The sequence below is a fragment of the Phasianus colchicus genome, chromosome 4, assembly GCF_987193195.1.
Source record: "Phasianus colchicus chromosome 4, bPhaCol1.hap1.1, whole genome shotgun sequence".
Lineage (NCBI taxonomy): Eukaryota > Metazoa > Chordata > Aves > Galliformes > Phasianidae > Phasianus > Phasianus colchicus.
Window position 1 is genome coordinate 61198854 of NC_143439.1, and position 23190 is coordinate 61222043.

The 23190-nt window shown below is 38.4% G+C and overlaps 1 protein-coding gene across 4 annotated transcripts in view; it reads left to right on the plus strand.

The window, feature by feature from the left end:
• Window positions 1–23190, plus strand: part of KIAA0232 (KIAA0232 ortholog) — a 64902-nt gene that overhangs the window by 20842 nt on the left and 20870 nt on the right. For 3 of the 4 annotated variants that reach the window (XM_090139691.1, XM_031588352.2, XM_031588351.2), the window contains exon 3: window positions 11565–11702. In XM_090139691.1, coding sequence (XP_089995817.1) covers window positions 11565–11702 — 138 coding nt within the window. Of the gene's footprint in view, window positions 1–1139; window positions 3487–4399; window positions 4471–11564; window positions 11703–23190 lie in introns of those variants that run through there. The other variant, XM_090139692.1, reaches the window with a different exon arrangement.

The window sequence follows — 23190 nt, forward strand, 5'->3', positions numbered from 1 at the left end:
TTGGAAGCTTACTGCTTCTCACTGCATTGCCTTGGGATACATTGTGTGAAACAGTATTTCATTGATCTTTATTTGTGCAGTATGAGAATCAGTGTTCTGTGATGTATATACTATTTGTAAGCATAGCTGTTTCTGAATATAACAGGTTTATCTGTTTTTGCCTGCAGATTTTTCTTCCTTCTGAAGAAAGCAAAAAAACCAACCAAAACCCCAACATGCCAGCAGAAGAACCCCCACCAGCTCAGCATTGTGCAGGGTAAAGGCTTTGTTTGTAAGCCTTCGGTCATGCAGCAGAAAAGTCTAAACACATTTGTTATGTGTACTGGCTGCACCCATTGCTGGCTGCTGTTGGTGATTTACTTCTTTTCACTCATTTTTGGGGGAAGTTGACTTTTTTTCTGACCCTCAAAAGTAGAAATCCTAGAGAAGTTTTTTTAAAAGATAATTCCAAGATTTAGGAAAATGTTAGGTAGCTGTTCTATTACAAACTGTGCTCTTCTTTGACTAGCATGAGGTGATCTGTTTTGAAACCTGTGGCCATATTCTGGAAGACTTACTATTTACACCCTGATTTGAAATCGTCTTCAAAATAATAGCTACACTTCCCATGACTGATCAGTTTTTATTCTTGCTTTTACATCATATACATAAAGTCCCAAAATGTGATTATTTTTTTTTCTCCTTTATATAAAGGGAAGAACAGAGTGGGAGAAAAGGCACCTTGGCTGCATGTGATAAATGTTACCTGTCTGCCCATTGGCTGTATACTCATTACATGTTCTTGGCCTGGTGTTCTGAAATGGGCTGGGGCTGTCGCTGCCTGCACACAGGTGTGGTGCAGGGACTTGGGGCACTGCTGGGCTGCAGTACGTGAAGTGTCAGTCTGGTTAGTATGCCTGTTCAGCAAAACACAGCAATTTGTGTTCTAGTACAGTGGCTCTTGGATCATCCCTAAGAAATAACTGTGGTTCTGTTACAGCAGGGCAGTGCTGTGTGACTGCTGCACACAGGTATTAAGTTTCCAAGTTTACCAGCAACTTGAATGCAAAACGTTTTCCCTTTGGTTTGTGTTTGTTTCTGCTTATTAATGCTGTACAACATTTCTGTCAACATTTCTGTAGGAACCTTTTTTTTTTTTTTTTTTAATTTTCTGACCATATACTGAAGTATGTAAAATTCAAGCTGTAGAAATTTGTCTATGCAGAAAAAGAATAGGTAGGAAAGAATTTGTGAGCTCAAGACTTCTAATTGTACTTTTCTCATATGCTTAATTAGAAGTCTTTAGAGTAATATAATATGTATGCTTGCAAGATTAGGGACTAAAGAAACTTTTTTTCATACATAAATATGTAAACTGAAGAAAGAGCAGATTGATCATGATTAGCGTACAGTTCTATATCCTCATATTAACTTGCCCGTACAGCTTATTTATTCGTAGCAAATCATTTCAGTTTTATAAAAGTTCAGATAACTAAATTTAAAAGTTTGTGGGGAAAACAGCTTTACGTTCCTCCCCTCATTTAGAATTGATTAGATGAGGACTCTTTAAATCAAAAGGTTGTATTAACCTTTTGAAAGTAAGTCTTTTATATACAGTTAACTTGATGAGAACAGCTGTGGTTTCATCCTGAGCACATAATGCTTCTGAACAGCCTTAAAGCAGCCTTATGATTCCCCAACTCTATCAGTTGAGATCAGTCTGTGAAGGGCTGCTGCCCACTGGTTGTTTGTTGGTGCTGAAATCGTTCCAGCTGTGTTCCTTTTACAGTCACTGTCACTATGGGAGCATCCAGCAGGAGCTCCTGGAATAGGTCTGGCCAGTGTAAGGCAGGTTCTTTACTGGTGCAGTACCTCTAAAGGACATATTCTTTTTTTCCTCCCTGTTTATTAATTATTTCTCTTGTTAATTATGAAGTGATTTCTTTGTTCTGTATTTCTGTCTTGGTGACTTCTTGACAAGGGGTACAGTTGATGTACCCTGGACTGTGCGCTTTTATTTTTTATTGTGTTTTATCCTATTTTAAGGATAGGAACTGGAACTCAGCAGTAGGCTCCTTGCTCAGTGGACAAACTGCGCAGGTCCCAGAGCAGTCTCCTTCAGCTGTGTTAGCACAAATCCTGTTGGAAAACATTTCTTCCCAACGAGTGGTGTTATCAGAACATTTTCTTTCAAGCAGCGTTCTGTCTTTGTGCTGGTGCCTGTGGTCATGTTTGCAAATTTAAACATGTCTGTTTCATGATGTGAAGTATCTTTTTCAAGACATCTGACTTAGCCAGGCTCTTTGGTGCCTGTCTTTTGTGCTGTCCTGTTGAGATTGGCTATAGTTAGCAAGTTTTCTTTAGCCTTTCTTGTGAGGATTCCAGGCAGTCTTTGAAATATGTGCTACACTGCCTTTCTGTGGCTTTCTAAATATCATCTAACACTTAATTACAATGTTTATCCCAATGCAGTCACCCAAGAAGTGTAGTGGAATGACCTTGTTATCACTATTAATGTATTCTCACAAAGGTTTTGTAATGCAAAGCAGAGACAGAAAATCAAGCACTAGGCTGGTTCTTCTCCCTGAAAGTCAGGATTTGTTAGCAGCCATCTCTGTGCTGATGTAATTGCCCTGTTCCTAATTCTGACGCTACTGAGACACCTCTTCATGTTCAATGGTCTGCAGTGCAAAGCATGATGGTGCACTCACAGCATGTCTCCAAGCGTAGGTGTGCACTGTACTATGTGAAATCAGCTGATTATGATGCTGTGTGATCTTTGCCACACAACTTAATTCCAAGGTTCAAGAGAGCGACCATAACATGCTGTGAAATGATTTCCCCAGTCATAATATGTCCTTGTCACTCACAAGGACTCTGTAGTGACAGTTTCTGTTGAATTTTTGTCCTCCTTTTCTGACACGTAAGGCATGCAAGTAACGTGATTGCTGTGTAGCAGAGGCCTTGCTACATATTCTTTTCTGCGTTTACTTTAATGGGAATACTTTTAACTCAAAGCCTACTCAGCAAACCTAGGATTTCAACAGATGCAGCATTTGCATGTTCTCTAGCTCTTGGGAGTGGGTGTGATTAAATTTTTTTTGCTTGATTCTAACCTAGAGTTCTAACTTCTAATTAGCAAACAACACATAGAATGCTCTTTCAGGTTGGTGGGATTATAAGCAAGAGTTTGTCATTGGCAGAAGCTCAGTTTACACTATTTTATACCCTGATTGATTGGTTTTGATACGTATAGTTCTTCCCTGCCTGCACATTGTGAGATCATCAGCTCAGTGTCTTGAGGACCTTGAAGTCACAGCAGCACATGCTGTGGTCTCATACACTGTCAGCTGTTCTGCTGCAGTCCAACGCATAGGATTATTGTGTTCTGCTTAGAGCAGCTGGGAAAAAGCTGACTGTAGTGGCTAGCTACTTTACTGTACCAGCAGCTTATAATGTAGTTCTCTGCTTTCTCATAAAAGAAGTCCAAAGTGAATTCTTCTACTGGTAAGAACTGTGTTTGGAATTTATCTAATTATAAAGAATGTTTTTAACTCTCTTCTGTTCTGTAGCCAGCATAGCTACTGACCTGGAGAAAGCTTGTGTTGTTCTCAGGCTGCTTATCTGCTTTTGTCTGCACAGCCTCTTGTTGCATGACTTCTGGGGAATGTAAGCTAAGTTTTCATGTGTCTTCTGAATTTTTGCACATGTATTAATTCATCACAGGCAGCTGTCAGGAATGCCAGAGCCAGTCTTGGTCCATTTAGACTGTTATCTTTAATGCTAGTGAGATGCAGTCTCTCTCTCTCAAACTTTTCACAGATGTCATTGTGAATAGAAGTACATCAGCAGAGCTCTAAGCTACCTCTGAAAGTTTCTTTTTCAGACTCAGTTTACAGGGAAATATTTTATTGTTTCCAAGAAGTAATGCTTTTTCTACAGTCTACTTTTCGAGCAATTTTAAAGATGAAATAAATGTGTAATCTGTTTGAGTTTTCCCCTTATTTTCCATTATGAGAACCTCCCAGAAGTAGTGACGATCTGCTCCATTTTTTTCTCATCTACTGCTGTTTTTTTTTCCATTTTCTTACCATCCAAATATCTCAGAGTTAATTTTGGAAATTATTTGAGTAAGTTTCTGGAAAAGCTTTCTTGCAGTGCACAGTGGTTCATAGCTTTCTACCTGAACATTATATTTAATTATTAATCGTTAATTTAATTTAATTTTTGCTAAAAGGAGCCAGGACTGCTGTGCCACATAGTTTCATGTAAGTCAGCTTACATGGCTCAGGCTTTTTTTTTTTTCCTTTTTAAATTTCACTATAAGCCTTCGCTTCTGAATTTTCTTTAAAATAAACTGATGATGGGCTTAGCAGAGAAATATTATGGACTGTGTGTTGATATTCAGAAACTATTCTAGGTATGTTCGTGGAGAGGGAGCATGAGTGCCTGTGGAGGTCACTGCTGGCATGAGATTAGACTACCTCATTGGTAAGGATTGGCAAATTCTGTAGTTTCTTTTAATGAAAGGTTTTGGGGTTTGGAGTGTTTTCATCCCTTCAGTATCACAGTTAGTTTGGGTGATCCGTCTCCTGCTTTGGAGCTTTCTAAGGAAGTAAGGTTCACGTGGACAAAGAACAATAAATACATAAACATTTCTCAACATGATTCCATTTCTCCCATTGACCTGCCCAGTAATTTGATGACCTACTTTGTTTGGACATCTTTAAAAGTTTTCTAAGAAGGTTTCTCCTACAGTTTGGTAGAGGCTAATGCCCCAGTGTGGAACAAGCAGTTAACAATTTTTATATATTGGCATCTGACAGGGACTTGCCATCCATTCAGCAAACATGCAACTCCAAACCATTTGTAGTAAAAAAAACCTATCAGGTCTCCTGCTGAATCTTTGATGTTTTTTTCTTGTTAAAAAGTTGATGCTTGTTTTTTTAATTTCCCCATCCTTCCTCTACAATCTCTCTTAAACTCTTAAGAGTCACAAGGGGGAAAGTTTTTTGCCTATGTTACTTAGTGTTACAAGACTCCCCCCACCTGAAACATTATGGGAATTCTTTTTCACACTAGAAGATAGACGGCTTATTTTGATGGTTTTCTGAATTAGAATCTGGAAGGGAGAAACTGTCTATTTCTGTGGTATTTCAGAAATTACAACATTGAATCCTTCCTAGTTTTTGTATGAACTTGTTTCTTGAGCTTGCCTGTTGAAGCAGCACTATTTTGTTGGCCAGCAATAACGTTCAGGATAGCAAAAAATGCTAAGATGGTAATTTGCTTAAATCATGAGTGGTTTGTACTGAAATTAAAATGCTCAAAGAAAATTCCCCGATCCAGAAATTTTTAACTCTGTTTTCTTCTGCCCTCTGAGAGAATTGGATTTCTTGCCATGAAATCGCTTATCATTCAAAATGGGGATATGGACGAGGTAGACAATTATAGTTACTCAATTCATTATCTGAAAACTTGGTAAAAATTGTATATGGAATCATAGAATGGTTTGGGTTGGAAGGAACCTTTAAGATCATCTAGTTCCACCCTCTCCCGCTAAAGGCAGGCACTTCCTTCTAGACCAGGTTGCTCCAAGCCCCATCCAGCCTGGCCTTGTATGCTTCCAGGGAGGGGGCATCCATAGCCTTGCTGTGCAGCCTGTTCCAGTGTGACACCACATTCACAGTAAAGAATTTCTTCCTAATTAAATCTACCAGTTTAAAACCATTTCCCCTCATCCTGTCTCTGCATGCCCTTATAAAATGTCCCTCCCCAGCTTTCCTGTAGGCCCCATCAAGTATTGGAAAGCTACTGTAAGGTCTCCTTGAAGCCTGTTCTTCTCTAGGCTGAAGAGCCCCACCTCTCTCATTGTCCTCGTAGGGAGGTACTCCAGCTCTCTGATATCTTTGTGGTCTTCCTCTGGACCTGCTCCAACAACTCCACGTTCTTCTTGTGCCTAGGACACCGGAACTGGACACTGTACTCCTGGTGGGGTCACACAAGAGCTGAGAAGAGGGGCAGAATCACTTCCCTCAACCTGCTGGTGACACTTCTCTTGATGCGACTCAGGATATGGTTGGCCTTCTGGGCTGCAAGTACTTATTGCTGGCTCATGTTGAATCTTTTAATTGACACTCCCAAATCCTTTTCCTCAGGGCTGCTCTCCAGGCATTCTCTGCCCAGCCTGTATATGTGCTTGAGATTGCCCCAGCCCAGATGCAGGACCTTGTGCTTGGCCTTGTTGAACTTCATGAGGTTGGCATGGGCCCAGCTCTCAAGCCTGTCCAGGTCTCTCTGGATAGCATCCCTTTCCTCTAGTATGTCAACTGCAGCACTCTGCTTGGTGTAATCTGCAAATCTGGAGAGGCTGCACTTGATTCAACTATCCATGTCACCTACAGAGATGTTAAATAACACCGATCCCTGAGGAACACCACTGATCAGCAGCTTGATCATCATCTTACTGTATCTAATTTAATCTGTACTGTGTGCACAAATAATCTTAGGGAATCTGTTTCTCTGAGTTTACTTGAAGAAAAAAAGCATGATTTCTTAAGCGTGGTTTTTTGCTAATTTGGTTTCCCCATTTCGGAAGTGTGTTTATCATCTTACTTTTCTGCATGTTTGACTGGTAATGCAAAATTTAAGCTTATTTACTTACCTGAGCATGAACTGGGACCTTGAGTCTTGTTTCTACACCATTGAACTTGGCACCAGCTTTTATGAAACAAGTAGTTTCATCTTGAGATGAGATCTAACACTGATTTTTGCTATTTATATAGACCACGAATTTCAAAACAATTTTCTAATAGACTTGTTGCAAGGTATTGCAGTTTTCTTTCTGACAGTAGGGATTTCTTCAGTGTCTTTATAACAAATGAAATTAAGAAGAATCTCTACTGCAGTTGCTTTTCTTTTGCTTGCTGAAATTCTTGGGAACTGTGAAGAGAAGTGTGGGAATTGCTGTTTTTGTGTAGTTGAGCAGCAGAAGCAAGTTAGAAATCTAGTTCTAAAATTTGCATCTCAGTATGAAGCTAGTATTTGATTAAGTGTTCCGAACACTGGCAACATAATGAGATTTTGTGCTTTGTCACTTCAGGAATCAAAATCTCCACCAAGAATTTCCCTAGTTAGGTAGTAAGTAAAGCAGGACTCTACAGAATGGATGTTCAAACAGCAGCTTTGATGTTTTTCCAGTATCCAGATGGCTTCTGCTGCCAATTGATGTTTGTATATGTTTATTTTATGTTCAAAATTCGAGTAGTGGTAGTCTCTTCAGTGTTAGAATTTTATAAGCCAAGTTTCTTTTCTTTTTTCTTGTGGATGTTTAGATGTTTATACAGACTTCTGAAACCTGTAGAATTGGAGAGATGTTGCTTCTATGTTCTACTGAACAGGATTGTGAAAATTCAGAGTTACAGTAGAGCACTAAAGTAGCATGAAAACAAACCTTATGATATGGTCTCTGGTTCTGTTAGGAAGCAAAGGTAAATGAACACAGCTAATAGCTGAAGAGAATAGAATCCTTAGTGATTCTTTCCATGTGAAGTAAGAGGTTTACTCTGTTTCATGCGCACAGAATGTTTTGTTGAACTGCTTTCTTTCCTGTTTGTCACAAGCTCAATATTTTCCAGCCTAAGGAATAAACTTCTTAATGGGCTTCTCACCACTGGGGAAAGAAAAAAAAAAAAGATGCAAGAGATTAATTTAAAACGTACAAAACTCCTGGATTGTCTTACCAATTTGGTCATCATAAAAGCAGAAAGCTGCTCAGTTTGTGTCATCCCCTCTCATAACTTTCTAGAACTTAGGGTTCTAGAATGACATTTTCTTGTTCCTGTCCATTTTACTTGAATTCCTTCTCCTTTTTTTCTTCATTTCTGTAAATAGATTCAGACAGGTTCTGATGCACTATAACAAAAGGATTTTATGCAAGGAATTTATTTTATTTGCTGCTTTATGGGTGTGGTATTTGAATTGTTTGTGGAAAGTGCAAGGTACCTGAAAAATGTGTGGATAAGTATTGTAATTTATGTGAGGATTATAAATTTCAGAATTTACGTGGAATAACTGTAATTCATAATACTAATTTTGTAAAATGCAAGATGAAAATATCAACAGGAAAAAAAATTGAAAACTCAGTTTTCCAGTACTTTTTCCTATAAAAATTAAAATGCTGGTGTGATGCAGTGGCAGCCATGTGTTATTGAAAACCCAGACAGTGTTCAGAAACAAGTTTTCTGTGTACTGTCTGGAGACATAGAAAGAAGATGCTACCAGAGCTTTGTCCTCTGTTGCTGCATCCTACAGGATGAGTCACTTTGTTCCCAAAGTGCACGAACAAAGTGTTTGCTCTGAAAGGAAGGACGAGATGGTTCTGGATGTTTAAGTGAATATTCCATGTAGACTCACTTCCTCCTTTAATAATGAGTATTTTTATTGCAAGGAGTAAATATTTAAAAATGAAAAAAAAAAAAAGACGGTAACCAGATATCTTTTGAATTACATGTGTAGAGAACTGACTGAAATGTTCTGTGTCCTTAATGCTCTGCTGACACACACCACTGGCTTATGCAGTGTGTAGAACTGTCCTTGCTAAGGACAGCTGCAATGGGCTGTGCAAAACTGAGCAGCAGTGTCGCAAAGTATGCTGGTTTGTAGCATTTTGGTAACATTTTCTTAGTGTAGGTATTGCCTTAATCAATTTTCCGCCTAGGAGTAGAATACATAAAGTCAACTTGGTGTGCATTTCACAGAATCGGTGGAGTTGGACGGGACACTTTAACATCATCCTGTCCACCTTCCTGCTAAGTAAATTCCCTACAGTAGGTCACCCAGGAAGGCATCCAGATGGGTTTTGAACATCACAGAGGAAGTGAGATTCCACAACCTCTCTGGGCAGCCTGTTCTGGTGCTTTGTAATTCTCTCAGTAAAGTTATTACGTTTGTATGGAACTTTCTGTATTCCTGTTTGTGCCCATTGCCCCTTGTCCTGCTGCTGGGCACCACTGGGCATCATTGCTCCATCTACTTGACTCCTGCTCTTTGGATTTTTATAAGCATTAGTAAGATTCCCCACTTGGTCTTCTCTTCTTCAGGCTGAATAGCCCCAGGTCTCTCAGTCTTTCCTTGTATGAGGGAGATTCCAGGCCCCTCGCTGTTTTGGTAATCCTCCACTGGACTCTCTCCAGTAGTTCTGTCTTTCTTGAACTGAGTGGCCCAGAACTGGACACAGAACAGGACACTCCAAATATGGCCTTACCAGGGCAGAGTAGAGGAGGATCATCTCCCTGAACCTGATGGCCATGCTCTTTTTATTGGATACTGAGGATATTGTTGGCCTTCTTGGCCACAAGGGCACATTGCTGGCTCATGTCCACCAGGACACCCGAGTCCTTGTCTTTAGAGCTCCTTTCCTGTACTGATGCATGCAGTTATTCCTCCCCAGGTGTAGGACTCTGCATTTACTGTTGTTGAACCTCATAAGGTTCTTCTCTGCCCAACTCTGTATTCTGTCCAGGGCCCTCAGCACAGCCTTCTGGTGTGTCAGCCACTCCTCCCAACTTCATACCATTGGCAAACTTGCTGGGGGTGAATTCTCTCTCTTCATTTAGGCCGTTGATAAAAATGTTGAACAAGGCTGGACCCAGTGTTGACCCCTGGGAAGTACCGCTAGCTAAAGACCTCCAGCTAGATTCTGCACTGCTGGTAACAGTCCTCTGAGCTGTACCAGTCAGCCAGTTCTCAATCCACCTCAGTGTCCACTCGTCTATCCCACACTCCTTAAGCTTACCTGTTAAGGCAGGCAGTGCCAGACACCTTCCTGAAGCCAAGGTGTAGACAACATCCGCTGCTCTTCCCTCGTCTACCCAGCCAGTCATGAAATTTTCCTGTGTGTTTAAATTTTCAATTTGAATAACCTTTTCTTAGTGGATGTGTATTTTTTTCTTTGTAATTTTGCCTCTATGTGGATGAGCCTGACAGGCTTTGGCAGCTGCTGGGTCTTACCAGTCTGTGTGCTTTGTGTCAACATTGGAAAGAGCTACTGAGCTCTGCAGCCTCCTTGTACTTGATGGACAAACGTAAAATTCTGGGGAAAAAATATATATTTTTTAATGAAGTGTAGATGTGTGTAGTTTATTGCACTTATTTTTGATAATTTTACTTTTTTTCCAATTATTTTGTAAATATTTTTCTGTTACTGTAGTAGAGGCATAGTAGACCAATTAGATTTGTTATTTTAAATGAACCACTGGAATCTTGCACAAATATGAGAAAGCATAGAGAGACCAGTAGCTTTTTATTCTTCAGAAGCAAATACTTTTCTCCAGATCTTGTGATTTAATAAGATTAAAAAAAAAAAAAAGAACAAAAATCAGTGAATTGCTCTTTCCTGAGGGACTCAATTGGATAATGAGTCCATGGCAGCTGTTTAAAGGCAGCTGTTAAAATTCTTCCTTCCAAAGGCATGTGGTCATTTTCCTCCTTCCCACCCGTTTTCTGTCTGACTTCTTAGGAGCACAGAGATGATCAATCTCAGCTGACTACTTGTTTTTACTTCATTTTGAAGTTACGAGGAGTTTGGAGTTGTTTTAAATGAGGTTAGGCCTTAGCCCGAATTTCACTAGGAGCAGGTGAGAGGTATGTTGAAAAACAGCAGTTCTGTGAATCTCTCTGAAGATGATGTTTTAGACCAGCATACATTAAATAGCATAATTTTCCTGGTAGTGAGAATATTTTGTTGATTGGATGAACACAAGAAATCGTATGTATAGACATGAATGGACAGTAAGGAATAATAAGCAAATGTTGTAATATATTTCAGGGTAGTTATGAATAATTTACCTGAGTGTGGATGAATGAGTAGGGGAGACAGGCAACTCTGCAGAAGGGTTGGAAGTGCTCTGTGGTTGCTGCTGGTGTGATTTGACTTTTTCAGAAGCAATACAGAACAGATGCTATGTATCTTCAGATGATTATGTATGGTACAACAGCTGCCTTCTTTGATTTTTGTTTTTCCTAACGGGGATTCTCCTACTCACAAGTATGTGACTTTCTTAAAAATCATTTTGAGTTCATTGAGAAACAGACACTGCTATTTGTAGTCATAATGGTGCTCATTGTAAGAGCTAGTGGAAGATATGGGGATCTAACATGATTTTTCTTCTTTTGGCCTATTTTATATAAGCTTGATCCAAACTCTGAACTTCTTGCTCTTTATTCTTGTTATTTCAGAGATCAGTGAAACTAATAAGTTTTGTAAAAATTGTAGTGATGAATTCAACTGTTAAGTTGGCCCTAAAATAATCCTTATGGACATGCCTTGCAATTGGAAAATATTGCATTCAAGTGTGAGTGGCCTCCATGTCCAGAGACAAATACGTGTATTTTTCTGAATAGTAAATGCAACCATCTCCTGTAGGTTTTAATCAAACTGAATTTTAATTTGGCAAGCAGCAGTTTTTAATAGATGGAATGAATTTGTTATTATTCTAAACAATATGTTGTTTGTGGTCTTATGTTGCTATAGTACTGAATTATTTATATGTCTGTAATACGGTTTTGTTTCTTTTTGATTTTAGGAGAATGACATCTTCCTGGGCTGGGAAAAAGGAGCTTACAAAAAATGGGGAAAGAGTAAGAAAAAGTGTTCTGATCTAACACTAGAGGAAATGAAAAAACAGGCTGCTGTCCAGTGTCTTCGCTCTGCTTCTGATGAAGTAAGTTCAGATTATTTAATAGATTCTTAAGACGTTACACCCTTCTTTGAGTTAGCCATCACAAGCTAAGGATATCGAGTCATCTACTCCATGCCTTCTTGAAATGCAGGATCCCCAGGAGTTCTGAGTGTTCTTGTTTTTCTTTCGGAAATTATGAAACCTTTGTTTGGTAGCAGGATTTCACAAAAGATTCTATACTATTTGTAGTGTTACATTTCATTTCCTTTCTGCAAGGCCTTACCTATTATTGTTAAGGACAGTTGCAATGCACCTGTTTGTGCTGAAATTGCCCCAGAGTTTTGCACAAGGTTGTTACAATTTTAAGTTTACTTTGTGGTGGAGTCTATGTGAGTAGCAAGGAGCAGAATGTTTGGGCAGAAGGTCATCTTTGTGTCTGGTGCAATTTCTGCAATCCAGAATTGCTAAATAAGTAGCAAACACATTGTTAAGTGGAGTTGAAGCCTGATGACTGGAGGAGGTGAGGAGAGGTGAAGGCAACACAGTTGAAGGAGGGATACCCACGACGATACTGTGTTGCTCAGTGGGAAAGTGGACAAAGGGAGATTGCATAGAATGAAATATTAACATAAAAATTCTGTAGCATAGATCAATGAAAGCTCTTAAGAGAGGTTTTTCAGACAAAAAGATCAGAAAGCAGAACTACAAATGCTTATATTTCTCTCAACAGTAAGTGAAATTCTTCCCCTGCCTTTGTGGCCTGGTTATGTTATTGCTCTATGCAACCTCCTGATCACAGTTCCTTATTGCCCAAGTATTTGTGTGATTGTGTGGAGAGTATGATCAGGAAAGTGAATTGGTATTCTGAGTTGAACTTAGTTGGGGTGGAAGAAATGTAAACCTAAAGCTGTCTGGTCAGATTCATATGGAGGCTTTCCCCAGCAAGAGTGGGGAAGGTATGTGGCTAAAAATAATGAAGAAAATGGAATTGATTTGTGTGATTATTGCCTCTGTCTTCAGCAGCATTCTTGTCATTTACTGTCTTTTTGTATACGAAGCCACTTGAGCATTTAGCCATTTACTAAAGTGTTCATTGAATAACTGGAAAGTTTTGTGAACTCACATTTTCCCATTACTTACAGTCTGAACAAAGAGATGCAAAGTATAATTTTGATGGTAATTTGCTGTGCTATCATAGTTACAGAACATTGAAGTCAGCAATCTGACTACTGTAAGCGTTAATGTAAATAAGAAGTATGAAGAAATAATTTCAAGAAATATTGCCTTTCTGGTGATATGGCAGTCTTTATGTGCTCATGAGCAGCAAAAGCTAATAATCTGCACGTACTGCAGGAATACCCACGATTGACTTTTAGCATTAAGAATGATTCTCTTTATGCATCATCACAAATGAAAATAAAGGAGCATCACTTAGCTAAATCTATACTGAGAAAATGAGTTGAAAAGAGAAAGGAGTGAGATAAATGTCTTACTAATCCCTGGCCTGCCTTCACTTGAAAGTCTGTGTCATCTAAAACAGATTAAGAAGAAAAGAAGCCCTTTAACTAGAGTTTTAAACTAGAAGCCCAAAACTAGAGTTTTAAAGGAATGAATCCTGCCACCTTGTAAGATTTTACTGTTCAACAAGAAGCTGTAATCTATAAATTGTAGTCTGTGTTTTGGCAGGGCTATTTTGACTTCTATTGCTTACCTAGGCAGTTAAGCTTGCTCATTTGTTGTCTTTAACAAAACTGCAGGATATGTTATTTTTTCTCATATTTTCATACAGGATGGAACCTTCCAACCTTTCTCAAGGTTTGAACCCTGTTGCTTAATGCTGTTTTGTAGATAGTGCAGATAGATTTGCATTGTTTAAGAGAGAAACATTATTTTTGAGCACAAGAGTTGGGGGAAGGAGATGATCCTGCTTAGATATGAGTATAATTAAAAAAAAAAAAAAAAAAACTTGCTTGAAAAGCAGAAAAAAATTCTATCTTGGCTGGTGCCTATGTGTATCTATGTGCTAATTGACAGAAGACTTAGTATTACAACATTATGTTTCAGTGCACAAGAAATATCATTTCTCTTGAGTCATTGTGGCTACTCTGTGCAACTTTTGTCATTTCTTCTCTACAAGAAGATGAAGATACTTACTAGTGTGTGTAAGAAGTCTCAAGCTATTTAAGGAAATAACTAACATTATAATTTTGTTCTATCTGTCACCCTGGGGTGGATTTGGGGATTTTTAAGATAATTTGTCTGTTAGATTTCAGGTTGACCTCACAATACCTATTTTGTGTGACCAACTTTAGGAGCAAAAATTCAGGTACCTTAGCTTTGATCTTCCTGTTGGATTATTTAAACTAGTAATGTGTTGAGAAAATTCCTAAATGAATAATGAAACATCTGCAATTTGGGTGACTGTTTAAAGAAGATGCTGTCTGGTTCTTAATGAGAAAAGGAAATCATAAAATAAATGAGATGAAGTTTGGATTGGTAAAAGTAAACTCTTTTGTTTCATGGTTGAAATAACATATTTTGAGAACTTGTCTTTCATGGGATTCCATTTTCATGGTATTCATTCTCTGGAAGTGTTTAGCTTAGTAGCTTAGCTTTGTTACTGTTAGAGTTCAGTATTGTCTCAGTAAAAACAAAACTAATAAAAACCTGATGTTGAGAAACATTAGCCCGAGACAGAAATCCAGGATTCTGGTTATAATCTGTTGGAGCAGAAAACAAGCATTTGAGATGTAGAAGTCTGCAGTGTGGTGTTTCTTTCTGAAGCACTTCTCAAGTTACACAGTGTGTGACAAGTCAGGGAGGCTGATTGTGGCATCACTGTGTCTCCCAGTGGCCAATCATGTTGTGGACAAAGTACTTTCATTTGTGGGAGATCTGACAGAAAGATGCAAACAGTTTCCATGTGTGTGTGCTGAGGGTGGTATTTTCTGTGTGACAAACATTTTGATGTCTCAAGTTGTCAATATTTTTTTGAGTCTTCGCCTGCAGACACCTCTGATGCAATCAGAGGCAGTTCAGTACATCACAACTCACCACAGAATGAAGACAGAAGGATGGTGAGAAGGAATAAGACAAGTATTTCAGTATAGTAATCAATTGTTACTCTCACTGTAGTTCTGAAGCTTATTTTTTCCAGAATGCTTGAATGGAGTTTAAAAAATGGGTCAAAAAGAAGTGGTGAAGGATTGCTCAAATTCTAAAAGCTCATTAGTTACTGATCTTTCATAGAGCTTTTATTTTCTTATTCTGCTGAAACGTAGGAGTAATTTTGAAGTGTTGGTTTGCAGTTAGCTGGCAAAGTAAGGGTACCTGTTCTGATTAAATATTGGGTTGGGGAAAAAAAGAAACCCAAACACCACCACCAAGAAACTGTTAGGACTAGAGAATATTTATGAAAAATTCCTTATTTTTAGCAAAGACATCTCAAAAATACTGCCTCAAATGTTAAGTAAAAACAGCAGTTTCTGACATTATTTAATGACTTTTTATTCTTTCTGGTATACCTAAAAGGTCAGTTTGTTCAGGTATAGTTCCTGAGTTACTTTAATGCTTTTGGATCTCCTAATTCTGAAAGTTGGTAAATGATTCTGGATTTGATAAATGAGACTTAGCAGTAACAGGACAGAATGCACTATCTTTGATTTCCCAAAGTTTAAGCGAAAAAGATAAATGAAAGAGTGCAAAAATCCATCCACGTTGAATTTTTGCAAGTTGGGAACTGTCTTAGTAGGAATGGAAATCAAAGTTTTTGAAAATTGATGTGTATGACTTTTCAGTAGGTACATTTCATACTGATAATATTGATATCACTTCTGTTGCATGGCTGTTCATCACAAATTCAAGCCAATTACCTTTTAACTGACTAGTTTTCTGCCAAAGGCTGATTTGCTCAGTAGAATGAGCAGATTTCAGCTGTGTTCCCATATCGTACAGCTCTCTCATTGAATGCTTGTAGTGTTGCATGTGAAATTCTGCCCCAAGATGGTGCTAGAGTTTTAATTCACGTAATAGATGGTTCTGTTCTTCTAAACTATTCGAGGACACTTTAAGGTGAGGGCATGACGCTGTTTGGAGCATTGGATTTGCTTGCTTTGAATTATGAGAGAGAAATATGACCTTTCTGATATCTGTATTATCAGCACATAGAAGACCAAGTCACCTGCTAGATGAAGTTATATATAAAATATATATAAAAATACCTGGTTGGTATTTTTCTCTGCTGTTTTCCCCCCTTGTTTGTGTTTAATTCTGAATTTTCTTTCATTTTAAATGCTGACATGCAGTATGTTTATTGTTCTTCCTGATGTGTCTTAGCTCAGTAGTAAGCATTTCTCTGTGTCTGAGAAAGATGGTTGTTGGGTTTTTTCCCTCAAAACCCAGAACGCTATTCAACATCAGAGAAAATAATCTTCCTTTTGGGTAACGTTGTTGGCCTTCTGGAAAGGCTTATAATGTCTGTCTTAAGAACACATGGTGTTATTTACGAAAGGGTTTTAAAATCAGTCAAGATGTTAAGAAGAATTTTAGAGTAAATGTTTTTTAAAAATGAAACTGAGCTTCTTCTGTAAGAAAGCACCACAGAACTTTATTTCCAACTAGTCACTGTTTTTCTGGGATAATTTAATTTGAATTGATTTAAGAGAATTTGTATTGGTTCTCTATTACCAAATCCATTGGCTTCAAAACATTACTTCTTTTTTTTTCTCCCTCCTTTCATTATGCATTATGTTGGATTTGGCAAACTGTATTAATCCATATTTTATAACTTCAGCTACCACATTAATACTTGAAGTATATTTGTCTTGCTGAAGTAACTCTCAGAGCAAATTAATTACAATAAATCGATTCATTTTTCCTCATGATTTTTGCAGTCCAGGAGATATTGGTAGCATGCCATCAGCTTTGACAGATGTTAAGGCTGCTACCCCAGGTACAAAAGTTACTCTCATGGAAGTTGATAGAAGTTTCAATTATTGAAACTCTTATGCCAATTTTCTTGATACAGAAAAAATATATGTTGAACAAGAAGTTCTTCGTGGAAGCTTTGTCTGCACAGAACTCACTTCATAACATTTGTTTGGGCGTGAAAACTTTCTTACTTTATGGTGAATCAATGAAAGGATACAAGTGCTTTTCTTGTGTTTCTTTTGTTTGAATCTTTCCCATAGTATTTGTTGTGAAGGCTGACAGCAGGCTTGTTTGGTGTGTTTGAAAGTGATTTCATCTGGCATGTACTGCCAGCAATGATGGGAGTAGAATGGGGCATCAAAGCTCTTTCACCAGCAGCTTCTCTGTAAGTATGTGACAGGAAGAAGTTAGCACAGGTCTGAAGGAGAAAGAAGAGTATGCTTTTCCAGGTATTCTCTGCATAACAACTTCTCTCTCATCACAGCATAAAGTCACTAGGTTATTATTTTTCATCATGTAGAAGAAACACACACACCACACACACACACACAATTGGAGTCTGTTGTGAATTTTATCTTAAGCACAAGCAGACTTCAGTGGGTATTGCAGAGTCCCTGTCTACTGCAAGTGTCCCTTCTGCTTTTTGCTCTGCCGAAGGTCACTTTTGTGTGACTGGGGGAAATGTGCTTTTAAAAATTTCTCCTATTTCATTGATGATACAGATTAGAATATTTCAGCATCTGAAAGCTGAAGTACTGTTAATTAAATTCCCTCAGCAGCTCTGCTTACAAGAACACCAAATCTATCGTGGCTTTGAAGTCAGTGTGTTTGTTTATTAGCAATTAATAATAATCAAGAAGAATATTTTTTAGAAGCAAATTATTCTTTCTCGGGGGGATAAAATTTATCTCAATGTACCCCGCTTTAGAGTTAAGAATCTATAGTTGCTAGAATGTAGCCACTAAATAATTAAGTGAAATAATAGGTCAGGGGATTATGTGTTAATTTTAACTTAGTTTGAGTTGATAGTTGCATTCTTATCTGTAATGACTAAATAATACATGCTGTGATTTCTGTTTTGGAATATAGTACGTGAAGTGATGAATAATAGTTCTGAATCTTAAGCCTGATTCTAGATAAGTGATTTACTTTTCTTATTGCTGTCATAGTGCAAAAGACAAGATAAAGAGAGTTGCAAGAAAGCATTTTGTTTCCTTGTTGGAGAACTATTGCTCTTGCGGTGCTTGAAATTTTATTTTATTTATTTGTTTATTTGCCTGCTAAACAAAGTCAGCTATTCCAAGGTAACACATCTATTGGAGATTATTCAGATCAAGTATTCATGAGCCCCAAAGGAAAAGTTTATTTGGTGTTTTTTTGAGGGTTTTTTTCTGACTGGTCCAACACCCTTGTTGTAAAGATGTTTGGTATTCAAATGTTATTTGTGCTTGTGCAAGGCAGCATTAAATTGGCCAGAGTCATTCCATCTTTCTGTTCTTGTCCTTACAGATACTTTTTGCTTGTTTTTCACTTGTTTTGATTTTAGACTTCGCAGAACTGCTCTCTATGCTGTGTAGTGCTCAGTTGATTTTGGGTAGTCATATTTACGGGACTGTCCTGCTTCCCCACACAGGTGTGTTGTTGTGAAGATTGATTAAAGCAGATGCAGGACATCAAGCACAAATGGAAGGAATGCATATCTGAATTCACCCATGACTTTTTTTCTGAAGTGACAGCCTTACAGACACAGTGGAGATAAATAGAACATTCCTAGTATAGATGAATAGCAGATCCAAGAATATTGAGTTTAAGTAGCAGTTTCTCCATGCAAATAGCAAGGGAAGGAGTAAGTTCTTCCTCATGTATGTTTAATAAATTTTTTAACCTCAGAAAAACATAAACTGTGTCAGTAAATGGAGGAATTTCTGGTGGAAATATCAGGAATTGTGGAAGCAGTGGGGGTATTCGGTTTTGGTTCCCACTTCTTTGTGTGCAGAGCACCTTTGACCATAGGTAGGCAAGTCAGTCTGCTCTCATCCTGCAGGCGGTCTGAGGTGCTTCTTACGGTTCCTTTGCATTTGAGAAAATGGAAACCTAGACATTACCTAGTTCTTTTCATTCTACAAAATAGAGAAATAGATGTGTGATTGCAGTGAATCACATTTTGTGCCTTTCTCAGTTCACGTGGCTTAACAGCTGATTCATATGGAATAGCTGCCTAATCCTTCACTTGGTGACAGGCTGCGTGCCAAGAAAACAGTCCTGGTGCACTGGGATCAAAGGACAGTGTCTGTCTGGAGAGGCTGATGGCCTGTTCTAAGAATGATTTGAGACTATGAATCTATTGATTAACCTTAATTTCAAGATTGTTTGAACTTGTATTCTGTGAGAGAAGTGTCAGTATTCCGCTCAGGGAGTCTGAGCAGGTGACCTCCACAGCTCCTTTCCAACCCTGTGCAATTCTGTGGAACTGAAATATGGAAATGTGGAAGTAAAGTGAGACTTGTTTCAAAAGTGTAAGTTAGAAAGCTCTCCAGACATCAAGGAGAAAATTAGTGATTGGTTTGGTCACTGAGGTAAACTGAAATAGAAAGCTTCAGTCTTTTGAAAAAACCCTCAAGATGAAGAAGGAACTTTCCTCATACCTTGCAGGCCTCAAGTAGCGCGCCATGTTCAGTGCATTCGGAGCATGCAGTGCAGAGCTGCTAGAGAAGTATTCACTCACTAGGCCAGAAGGGAGGGGAGAGAAATGGTGACATTACAATCTTTGCCTCTTGAGTTTTATAATCAGTTTTTCTATTTCCGCAGTTGTATTACAGTACATCTGGTTTAGAAAGCTCATTCTAAATAGTGGATACCACAACTCTTTTTTTCCTTGGTATGTTTTTGATTTCTCTGTCCAAAATTTTGGGGTATTGATTATGTACGGACTTATAGATCAGTGCACACATTTGCATGGCATTCTTTGGATCGCAGTATGCAAGCCATACCTTGACATCATTACTGGAATATGGAAAGGGCTGCAGAACCAGTGAAAAAGCAAATTTTGCTAGCCTGTGCTGTCTTCTATAGAATTGAAGAAATGACATGAAGTCGTTGTGACCAGTTGTGCTCAAATCCAGGGAAAAAATAACCACTAAATCTTCTGTATGGTGCCCAGTGGTGCTCGTTTGCAATGCTCAGAAGTCCACTAGCAGAGATAAAGGTCAGCCAGAATTAAAGTGACAGGGCCTGATGTTTGACTGCTTCTTCCTTAAAGCTCTCAGAATGTAATAGCTGGTGTCCACTGTTACAAAGACAACAGTTTTTAGCAGACTTGAATTTTGTATACATAATATTATTTTCTTTCCGTAGTTGCAGTTAAACTGAATATCTTAAATGCATAGAAGTATTTCTGAAGTAATTAAGTGTATAGATTTAGGACTGTGAACCTTCAAAAGCAGTGGAGTTGCTGTAAGCTGATGTCATAACTTGCCATCTCTTGGATTGCTCAATTTGAAAAGGAGAGCATGTAAAACGATGTCATTATTTAAATATATTTGTATGGATGTGTGTGTATGCCTGCATATATACAATGTATGCAATGTGTGCTGATACACCTGTATTTACATATAAAACGTGTGTGAGGTTTGCTTTTTTCTTTTTTTTTAAATTGCTCTCGTTCCATGCTATGCAGAACTGCACTTATTTGGCTTTGAATGGAGTCATTTTGGTCAGTAAGCAAGGCTGGCTAGTAGTGAGAGTCCTCTTAACTCGAGCAGTCAGATTGACTGTTCCTTTTCATGCTGGGTGAGTTCAGAAGCTTAATTTATCTATTAGCACAGTCATTCCTGTGCCAGTAATATAACACCTCTCCTTTATGTAATCCTTCCCTTGCTTCAGCCAGCTGATGAAAAGCCAAAAAGCACAACTTTTGATGGAACTGGCTGTAAGTTCAAGCAGAGGAAAGAATTTGAAGGATATTGGAAACAGTAGGACAGAATAAAATGTGTTTGGTGTGGAGGAAGATTTGATATGCGAGATGGAATTGTGAATTAAAAAAATGATACCCTATCTTCTGCCATTCGAATGAGAGAAATGGGTTAGTAGAAATCTGGGTCAGTAGTTTAAATAATCTTAGAGATGATCATAAGATTTAAGTCTTTCATGTTGAAATTACAAAAGCAATCCTAATTAAGTGCTAAGACCTCCATATTGGAAAGTACTTATAAAGGTATTCTGATATTTGTACTATCTGGGGACTGCATTACATTTGAAACTGATCAAAAGCACTTGAGGCAGCTCACCCAGTATCCTGCAATATCCTGCTTTCTGGCAGTGGGATTGCTGCAACTGCTGTGCATTGACCTAAACAATGAAAAATTTCAGAAAATAAATCATATATTCAGATAAGAACACAATCAGGTAGAAGATAGTTGCTGAGGCATTCATTACATTGCCTGCAGCCTGTTTTTACATACTGCAGTAAGAGGTTGAGTAAGTGGTCTCTGGAGACTTGGCATTCTGCACAGTTGTTCGTGGCTTTTTTTTTCCTTTAAACCTAGCACTAGCTACATGGGAGTGCTATGCAGGAAAGCATGCAGCATGTCAGCTGACTTGAGTATTAGTTTCATGGTACAGGAGGAAATGAAGTGTTTGATTCCAAAAGTTTTCCCTTCTTCGGTGCAATGGTGAGCATTTTGTTGCTGTTTTGGGTTGATTTTTTGTTTTTGTTTTGACGTGATTGTACAGATTCACTTCCTTAAGTTGCTTAGATTTTGAGAATTTGCTACAGGTGCCGATTCAGTTAGACAGTTCTGAGAGCTAAGCAAAAACAAGGCCAGCTCCTCCTCTGTTGCCCTTTTGCGGGGAGGAAGGGGGGGGTCAAAAGAGGTAAAGGTATAAATTGACAATTCTTACAGCTATGTAGGTTTGTCCCTTTTACTGTGCTGCTTGGTTGTTTCTAAATAATTTATGTTAGTAAATTTACTGATGTAGGAGATACCTTCTGATGTTTAATACTGCTAAGTCATCCTCAGTTAAGTACGTGGCATAAAGTTTCATATTTAGTACTTCGGTGCAGCAGTGCCGATAGGAACAGAAAATTGCTTTCTCACTTGACTGCAAATAATTAAAGTTTAGAGGTTAGTGTGTACGTCATTGCTTCAGTATATGATTTTTCAAGTGCATGTTTCTGACACTGGTTTAAACAAGCTGGTTCACTGTATAATTTAGTATTTCCTTTTTCATAAAGTTTACCTATGCTTTAATGTCATACGTTTCTCAGTAATTTCTAGCCAGTAGCCAGCAGAAAGGAGGAGCTCTTATATCATGGGAGAACAAAATTCGCCACCACAGTGACACAGCAAATCTTAAACTTTGAATGCATTTCTTTACAATGACATGGGATTCACGTTACCTTTGGAGAGCATGCGTTTTCACTCAGTGTGAGTGCACAAGACATGTCAAACTCAGAAGGTGAGGTAATTCTGCAGGAGCTTTGTACAAGTCTCAGAATGTCCGAGCAGTTTGGGGACAAGATGGAGCTGTTACTGGGGAATCTGTGCATAGGGTGGAAGAAGCTGCCCAGTGCTCCGTATTTACCACTTCCAGCTGTAGGGTGATGTGAAGGTGGCTTCCCACATTCTCTGTTGGGCAGCGCTCCTTTTTGCTGTGGTTCCAACCTTCTGTTTGCAGTTATGAAAAGTGCAGTCTCCAAAGGTGACCCCTGAGTACCAAAATACTCACCTGGCTTTTCTTCCACAAGAAATTGTCATTTCAGACTGTAGGTTAGCGTTAAGTATTTCACTGACTGGCATCCAAGTTTTATTCTGTTAGAACAGCACGGTGTTTTCTCCTGTGGGACGCTTGGCAGCATACTGTTCTGCTTTATGCATGTTTATCTTCCAGCATTTTGCTGTTCTGGTACTGTTGTTTGATCTAGAGCTGCTCACAAGTCTAGGCAGATAGAAAAAGCAAAACAAATGCATGTGTAAATAATATTGAAATGGGATTTAAAAGGAAATTTGAGTGTAAAGAAGGCTTATGTGGGGGAATAAAGGAGCAAATAGAGGCTTATAAGGGAAAGTGCATTAGCTGTTTATTTTTCCCTCTGCTCTTTTAACCGAACAACACAATGTTTAAAAAAAAAAAAAAAGAAAAAATTGGGCATTGCAAACTGACAGAACAATAGGGTATGTATTGCACGTATCCTCCATACCCCCTGTCCTTTTGTAGTCTTCTACTTTTCACCTTCTTCATCCTTTTCAACAATCCCTTTCTCACAGGTATAAATTGAGCAGCAAAAGGGCTCAGACTTAGCTTTCTGAAATGCATCTTAGTGATGGGCTGATTCTTGGATTTTATCCACAGACACTCAGCCAAACCAGGTGATACAGTGCAGTTAAGTGTGACAAAGCCCTGGGTATACAGTGATGCTCATGACTTGAAACCTTAGTGTGAATTTCTCATTTTGTGGGATTTACCTCTAATGAATTTACTTAGAGGAATGGATTTAAACCTGGGGAATAATTTAGTTACCATGGGAGAAGAAAATGGCTGCCAAGGCATGTTTACTGTATTTTGTTGTCTTTATGTAAAATGAATATCCTTTTTGCTAAGT